At 49.2% G+C, this 8971-nt stretch overlaps 1 protein-coding gene across 1 annotated transcript in view; it reads left to right on the top strand.

Annotated features, from left to right (window-relative positions):
• The window catches only part of dnah9 (dynein, axonemal, heavy chain 9), a 117746-nt gene that overhangs the window by 104673 nt on the left and 4102 nt on the right, over positions 1–8971 (top strand). Inside the window, exon 68 of the mRNA XM_079850921.1 lies at positions 529–918. Coding sequence (XP_079707047.1) covers positions 529–918 — 390 coding nt within the window. The remainder of the gene's footprint in view (positions 1–528; positions 919–8971) is intronic.

Here is an 8971-nt window from a genome sequence, read left to right as displayed (position 1 = left end):
CCGCATTAATAGTGTTCTTCAGTTGAATCATTGCACAGGCTCGCATCTGTTAAATCTACTTTAGATGACGAGCAGAACGCTGTTATCAACATAAACACTAGAAGACCATCTCGGGAAGGCTACGCTGGGATGATTTGTTTACCTGGAAATAATCAGTTCATTTGTTATAATTTCTTTTTAACATTTAAATTCAGCTGCACTGGATCCTGTTTCAGGGAGTGTGTTCTCGAGGCCCAAACTCTGCTGTCGTGCGGAGGAGCGGCCGAGCGTGATGAGGGTTTTCTGTGAGAACGGTGTGTGTTAGCGGCCCCTAAGTTAATAACTAATGATCTTTACAACGGAAGTGAATCAATCAAAACTAACTTTATCTGGACAGTAACTTTATTCTAGAGCTGCTGTAAAGCCTAAACACTCTCTGTAACTGTAATCTCCTGTTATCGCTGTAACGCTGCTTGTAAACGATCTATACTGTTAAAGCGCTGTATAAAGGAAGGAGACTCGACTCACTGCCTGACGTTCCTCTCACAGGGCGAGCTCACGATGACCACCGAAATGGAGAACCTCCAGAACGCGGTGTACCTGGACCAGGTGCCGGACTCCTGGACCAAGCGGGCGTACCCGTCCATGTGTGGCCTGGCCATCTGGTTCGTGGACCTGCTGACCCGCATCCGCGAGCTGGAGGCCTGGACCGCGGACTTCAGTCTGCCGGCGGTGGTGTGGCTCGCCGGCTTCTTCAACCCGCAGTCCTTCCTCACGGCCATCATGCAGTCCATGGCCCGGCGCAACGAGTGGCCTCTGGACCGCATGAGCCTGCAGTGTGACGTCACCAAGAAGAGCCGAGAGGAGTTCAGCGCGCCGCCCAGAGAGGGAGCCTACATCCACGGGCTCTTCATGGAGGGAGCGCGCTGGGAAGCACAGGTACGGGCTCTGTCTCTCACACTGGGAACCACAGGTACTGGCTCTCACACTGGGAACCACAGGTACTGGCTCTCGCACTGGGAACCACAGGTACTGGCTCTCTCTCGAACTGGGAAGCACAGGTACTGGCTCTCACACTGGGAACCACAGGTACTGGCTCTCACACTGGGAACCACAGGTACTGTCTCTCACACTGGGAACCACAGGTACTGGCTCTCACACTGGGAAGCACAGGTACTGGCTCTCGCACTGGGAAGCACAGGTACTGGCTCTCGCACTGGGAACCACAGGTACTGGCTCTCGCACTGGGAACCAGAGGTACTGGCTCTCGCACTGGGAACCACCGGTACGGGCTCAGTCTCTGGATCAGGGCCACTCTCACCTGGTTCTGTGTTGAGAAGCAAGTTTGCGTTCTAGATCTAAGTGTTGATTGTAAAATGAGGGAGTGATAAAGCTATCGCCACCATGCTAGCTAGTGAAGATGTGCTTATAAATGGGATATTAATATTGCCCCCTTAATATACAGCTGTGTGTGATTCAGAGATGCATACAACAAAAACTTTTTAAATTACAAGAAAAAAAAAATTAATTTCGAAAATGCTTTTAATGCAAAAAATATATAATGATGGAAGCTTATGGATAGCAATATTCAATTTGAAATGTAATATGCAAAATGGCAATGTATTTCTGTATTTAAATGTACATTTTCCAGACTATGTGCAATGTTTGGAGCAAATCATATCATTTACATTTGCTATTTCCTACACTAGTTTCAACAGATAATTAAAAAATATTTTAATATTTAATAAGTTGCAAAAATGTAAATTAAAATGTATTACAGTAACGCTTAGATACGTTTAACATGTTCAAGCAAAACGTAGATGAGAAGATAGCAAACTGAAGCACTTACGAGTATATTCATATATTTGTAAGATTTACTGGTTTAAATTCACACTGACTTCATTGCTATGAAAAATGAGAAGTGAGTTTTAAAGACAGCAGTTTGAAGAGTGAGGCACAGCGGCGGCGACTGACCTCACATGAACACCAGCATTTAGCACGTTTTATTCTTTTAAACCCCTAGATGTGCGTACACCTGTAGTGCATCACCTGGATACCTGACGGTTGTTGTAAAGCGCTATACAAATAAATGTTGATTGATTGATTGATTGACTGAGTCTCCAGCTGAGGCTTTAGTGGCAGCAGCTGATGTTCATGAGCGTTCCCTTCGTTCCCCTGATGTTCATGAGCGTTCCTTCATTCCCCTGATGTTCATGAGCGTTCCCTTCGTTCCCCTGATGTTCATGAGCGTTCCTTCATTCCCCTGATGTTCATGAGCGTTCCCTTCATTCCCCTGATGTTCATGAGCGTTCCCTTCGTCCCCCTGATGTTCATGAGCGTTCCCTTCGTTCCCCTGATGTTCATGAGCGTTCCTTCATTCCCCTGATGTTCATGAGCGTTCCTTCATTCCCCTGATGTTCATGAGCGTTCCTTCATTCCCCTGATGTTCATGAGCGTTCCTTCATTCCCCTGATGTTCATGAGCGTTCCTTCATTCCCCTGATGTTCATGAGCGTTCCCTTCGTCCCCCTGATGTTCATGAACGTTCCCTTCGTCCCCCTGATGTTCATGAGCGTTCCCTTCATTCAGCTGATGTTCATGAGCGTTCCTTCATTCCCCTGATGTTCATGAGCGTTCCTTCATTCCCCTGATGTTCATGAACGTTCCCTTCATCCCCCTGATGTTCATGAGCGTTCCCTTCATTCCCCTGATGTTCATGAACGTTCCCTTCGTCCCCCTGATGTTCATGAGCGTTCCCTTCGTTCCCCTGATGTTCATGAGCGTTCCTTCATTCCCCTGATGTTCATGAGCGTTCCTTCATTCCCCTGATGTTCATGAACGTTCCCTTCATCCCCCTGATGTTCATGAGCGTTCCCTTCATTCCCCTGATGTTCATGAGCGTTCCCTTCATTCAGCTGATGTTCATGAACGTTCCTTCATTCCCCTGATGTTCATGAACGTTCCCTTCGTCCCCCTGATGTTCATGAGCGTTCCCTTCATTCCCCTGATGTTCATGAGCGTTCCTTCATTCCCCTGATGTTCATGAACGTTCCCTTCGTCCCCCTGATGTTCATGAGCGTTCCCTTCATTCCCCTGATGTTCATGAGCGTTCCCTTCATCCCCCTGATGTTCATGAACGTTCCCTTCGTCCCCCTGATGTTCATGAACGTTCCCTTCGTCCCCCTGATGTTCATGAACGTTCCCTTCATTCCCCTGATGTTCATGAACGTTCCCTTCGTCCCCCTGATGTTCATGAGCGTTCCCTTCATTCCCCTGATGTTCATGAGCGTTCCCTTCATTCAGCTGATGTTCATGAGCGTTCCCTTCATCCCCCTGATGTTCATGAACGTTCCCTTCGTCCCCCTGATGTTCATGAACGTTCCCTTCGTCCCCCTGATGTTCATGAGCGTTCCCTTCATTCAGCTGATGTTCATGAGCGTTCCCTTCATTCAGCTGATGTTCATGAGCGTTCCCTTCATTCCCCTGATGTTCATGAACGTTCCCTTCGTCCCCCTGATGTTCATGAACGTTCCCTTCATTCCCCTGATGTTCATGAGCGTTCCCTTCATTCAGCTGATGTTCATGAACGTTCCCTTCGTCCCCCTGATGTTCATGAACGTTCCCTTCGTCCCCCTGATGTTCATGAGCGTTCCCTTCGTCCCCCTGATGTTCATGAACGTTCCCTTCGTCCCCCTGATGTTCATGAACGTTCCCTTCATTTCCCTGATGTTCATGAGCGTTCCCTTCATTCCCCTGATGTTCATGAGCGTTCCCTTCATTCAGCTGATGTTCATGAGCGTTCCCTTCATTCCCCTGATGTTCATGAGCGTTCCCTTCATTCCCCTGATGTTCATGAGCGTTCCCTTCATTCCCCTGATGTTCATGAGCGTTCCCTTCATCCCCCTGATGTTCATGAGCGTTCCCTTCATTCCCCTGATGTTCATGAGCGTTCCCTTCATCCCCCTGATGTTCATGAGTGTTCCCTTCATTCAGCTGATGTTCATGAACGTTCCCTTCATTCAGCTGATGTTCATGAGCGTTCCCTTCATTCCCCTGATGTTCATGAGCGTTCCCTTCATTCAGCTGATGTTCATGAGCGTTCCCTTCATCCCCCTGATGTTCATGAGCGTTCCCTTCATTCCCCTGATGTTCATGAGCGTTCCCTTCATTCAGCTGATGTTCATGAACGTTCCCTTCATTCAGCTGATGTTCATGAGCGTTCCCTTCATCCCCCTGATGTTCATGAACGTTCCCTTCGTCCCCCTGATGTTCATGAACGTTCCCTTCATCCCCCTGATGTTCATGAACGTTCCCTTCATCCCCCTGATGTTCATGAACGTTCCCTTCATCCCCCTGATGTTCATGAGCGTTCCCTTCATCCCCCTGATGTTCATGAACGTTCCCTTCATTCCCCTGATGTTCATGAGCGTTCCCTTCGTCCCCCTGATGTTCATGAACGTTCCCTTCGTCCCCCTGATGTTCATGAGCGTTCCCTTCATTCAGCTGATGTTCATGAGCGTTCCCTTCATTCCCCTGATGTTCATGAGCGTTCCCTTCATCCCCCTGATGTTCATGAGCGTTCCCTTCATTCAGCTGATGTTCATGAGCGTTCCCTTCATCCCCCTGATGTTCATGAGCGTTCCCTTCATTCAGCTGATGTTCATGAGCGTTCCCTTCATCCCCCTGATGTTCATGAGCGTTCCCTTCATTCAGCTGATGTTCATGAGCGTTCCCTTCATCCCCCTGATGTTCATGAGCGTTCCCTTCATCCCCCTGATGTTCATGAGCGTTCCCTTCATCCCCCTGATGTTCATGAGCGTTCCCTTCATTCAGCTGATGTTCATGAGCGTTCCCTTCATCCCCCTGATGTTCATGAGCGTTCCCTTCGTCCCCCTGATGTTCATGAACGTTCCCTTCATCCCCCTGATGTTCATGAACGTTCCCTTCATCCCCCTGATGTTCATGAACGTTCCCTTCATCCCCCTGATGTTCATAAGCGTTCCCTTCATTCCCCTGATGTTCATGAGCGTTCCCTTCGTCCCCCTGATGTTCATGAGCGTTCCCTTCATTCCCCTGATGTTCATGAGCGTTCCCTTCATTCAGCTGATGTTCATGAGCGTTCCCTTCATCCCCCTGATGTTCATGAGCGTTCCCTTCATTCCCCTGATGTTCATGAGCGTTCCCTTCATTCAGCTGATGTTCATGAGCGTTCCCTTCATTCAGCTGATGTTCATGAGCGTTCCCTTCATCCCCCTGATGTTCATGAGCGTTCCCTTCATCCCCCTGATGTTCATAAGCGTTCCCTTCATTCAGCTGATGTTCATGAGCGTTCCCTTCATTCCCCTGATGTTCATGAGCGTTCCCTTCGTCCCCCTGATGTTCATGAGCGTTCCCTTCATCCCCCTGATGTTCATGAGCGTTCCCTTCATTCCCCTGATGTTCATGAGCGTTCCCTTCGTTCAGCTGATGTTCATGAGCGTTCCCTTCATCCCCCTGATGTTCATGAGCGTTCCCTTCATTCCCCTGATGTTCATGAGCGTTCCCTTCGTTCAGCTGATGTTCATGAGCGTTCCCTTCATTCCCCTGATGTTCATGAGCGTTCCCTTCATTCAGCTGATGTTCATGAGCGTTCCCTTCATTCCCCTGATGTTCATGAGCGTTCCCTTCATTCCCCTGATGTTCATGACTTCATTCCCCTGATGTTCATGAGCGTTCCCTTCATCCCCCTGATGTTCATGAGCGTTCCCTTCATTCAGCTGATGTTCATGAGCGTTCCCTTCATTCCCCCGATGTTCATGAGCGTTCCCTTCATCCCCCTGATGTTCATGAGCGTTCCCTTCATTCCCCTGATGTTCATGAACGTTCCCTTCGTTCCCCTGATGTTCATGAGCGTTCCCTTCATTCCCCTGATGTTCATGAGCGTTCCCTTCATTCCCCTGATGTTCATGAGCGTTCCCTTCATCCCCCTGATGTTCATGAGCGTTCCCTTCATCCCCCTGATGTTCATGAGCGTTCCCTTCATTCAGCTGATGTTCATGAGCGTTCCCTTCATCCCCCTGATGTTCATGAGCGTTCCCTTCATTCAGCTGATGTTCATGAGCGTTCCCTTCATTCAGCTGATGTTCATGAGCGTTCCCTTCATCCCCCTGATGTTCATGAGCGTTCCCTTCATCCCCCTGATGTTCATGAGCGTTCCCTTCATTCAGCTGATGTTCATGAGCGTTCCCTTCATTCCCCTGATGTTCATGAGCGTTCCCTTCGTCCCCCTGATGTTCATGAGCGTTCCCTTCATCCCCCTGATGTTCATGAGCGTTCCCTTCATTCCCCTGATGTTCATGAGCGTTCCCTTCATTCAGCCGATGTTCATGAGCGTTCCCTTCATTCCCCTGATGTTCATGAGCGTTCCCTTCATTCAGCTGATGTTCATAAGCGTTCCCTTCATTCAGCTGATGTTCATGAGCGTTCCCTTCATTCCCCTGATGTTCATGAGCGTTCCCTTCGTCCCCCTGATGTTCATGAGCGTTCCCTTCATCCCCCTGATGTTCATGAGCGTTCCCTTCATTCCCCTGATGTTCATGAGCGTTCCCTTCATTCCCCTGATGTTCATGAGCGTTCCCTTCATCCCCCTGATGTTCATGAGCGTTCCCTTCATCCCCCTGATGTTCATGAGCGTTCCCTTCATCCCCCTGATGTTCATGAGCGTTCCCTTCATCCCCTGATGTTCATGAGCGTTCCCTTCATCCCCCTGATGTTCATGAGCGTTCCCTTCATTCCCCTGATGTTCATGAGCGTTCCCTTCATCCCCCTGATGTTCATGAGCGTTCCCTTCATCCCCCTGATGTTCATGAGCGTTCCCTTCATTCCCCTGATGTTCATGAGCGTTCCCTTCATCCCCCTGATGTTCATGAGCGTTCCCTTCATTCAGCTGATGTTCATGAGCGTTCCCTTCATCCCCCTGATGTTCATGAGCGTTCCCTTCATTCCCCTGATGTTCATGAGCGTTCCCTTCATTCAGCTGATGTTCATGAGCGTTCCCTTCGTCCCCCTGATGTTCATGAGCGTTCCCTTCATTCCCCTGATGTTCATGAGCGTTCCCTTCATTCAGCTGATGTTCATGAGCGTTCCCTTCATCCCCCTGATGTTCATAAGCGTTCCCTTCATTCAGCTGATGTTCATGAGCGTTCCCTTCATTCCCCTGATGTTCATGAGCGTTCCCTTCGTCCCCCTGATGTTCATGAGCGTTCCATTCATCCCCCTGATGTTCATGAGCGTTCCCTTCATTCCCCTGATGTTCATGAGCGTTCCCTTCATTCCCCTGATGTTCATGAGCGTTCCCTTCATTCCCCTGATGTTCATGAGCGTTCCTTCATTCCCCTGATGTTCATGAGCGTTCCCTTCGTCCCCCTGATGTTCATGAGCGTTCCCTTCATCCCCCTGATGTTCATGAGCGTTCCCTTCATTCCCCTGATGTTCATGAGCGTTCCCTTCATCCCCCTGATGTTCATGAGCGTTCCCTTCATTCCCCTGATGTTCATGAGCGTTCCTTCATTCCCCTGATGTTCATGAGCGTTCCCTTCATTTCCCTGATGTTCATGAGCGTTCCCTTCATTCCCCTGATGTTCATGAGCGTTCCCTTCATTCCCCTGATGTTCATGAGCGTTCCCTTCGTTCAGCTGATGTTCATGAGCGTTCCCTTCATTCCCCTGATGTTCATGAGCGTTCCCTTCATTCAGCTGATGTTCATGAGCGTTCCCTTCATTCCCCTGATGTTCATGAGCGTTCCCTTCATTCAGCTGATGTTCATGAGCGTTCCCTTCATTCCCCTGATGTTCATGAGCGTTCCCTTCATTCCCCTGATGTTCATGAGCGTTCCCTTCATTCCCCTGATGTTCATGAGCGTTCCCTTCATTCAGCTGATGTTCATGAGCGTTCCCTTCATTCCCCTGATGTTCATGAGCGTTCCCTTCATTTCCCTGATGTTCATGAGCGTTCCCTTCATTCCCCTGATGTTCATGAGCGTTCCCTTCGTCCCCCTGATGTTCATGAGCGTTCCCTTCATCCCCCTGATGTTCATGAGCGTTCCCTTCATCCCCCTGATGTTCATGAGCGTTCCCTTCATTTCCCTGATGTTCATGAGCGTTCCCTTCATCCCCCTGATGTTCATGAGCGTTCCCTTCATTTCCCTGATGTTCATGAGCGTTCCCTTCATTTCCCTGATGTTCATGAGCGTTCCCTTCATTCCCCTGATGTTCATGAGCGTTCCCTTCATTCCCCTGATGTTCATGAGCGTTCCCTTCATTCAGCTGATGTTCATGAGCGTTCCCTTCATTCAGCTGATGTTCATGAGCGTTCCCTTCATTCCCCTGATGTTCATGAGCGGTCCCTTCATTTCCCTGATGTTCATGAGCTATCCCTTCATTCAGCTGATGTTCATGAGCGTTCCCTTCATTCCCCTGATGTTAATGAGCGTTCCCTTCATTCAGCTGATGTTCATGAGCGTTCCCTTCATTCAGCTGATGTTCATGAGCGTTCCCTTCATTCCCCTGATGTTCATGAGCGTTCCCTTCATTTCCCTGATGTTCATGAGCGTTCCCTTCATTCCCCTGATGTTCATGAGCGTTCCCTTCATTCAGCTGATGTTCATGAGCGTTCCCTTCATTCCCCTGATGTTCATGAGCGTTCCCTTCATTCAGCTGATGTTCATGAGCGTTCCCTTCATTCAGCTGATGTTCATGAGCGTTCCCTTCATCCCCCTGATGTTCATGAGCGTTCCCTTCATTCCCCTGATGTTCATGAGCGTTCCCTTCATTCAGCTGATGTTCATGAACGTTCCCTTCATTCAGCTGATGTTCATGAGCGTTCCCTTCATTCAGCTGATGTTCATGAGCGTTCCCTTCATTCAGCTGATGTTCATGAACGTTCCCTTCATTCAGCTGATGTTCATGAGCGTTCCCTTCATTCCCCTGATGTTAATGAGCGTTCCCTTCATTCAG

The sequence above is a fragment of the Squalius cephalus genome (assembly GCF_949319135.1).
Source record: "Squalius cephalus genome assembly, chromosome: 19".
NCBI lineage: Eukaryota > Metazoa > Chordata > Actinopteri > Cypriniformes > Leuciscidae > Squalius > Squalius cephalus.
The sequence above is the reverse complement of the archived record's forward strand: the minus strand, read 5'-3'. Positions and strand labels throughout refer to the sequence as shown.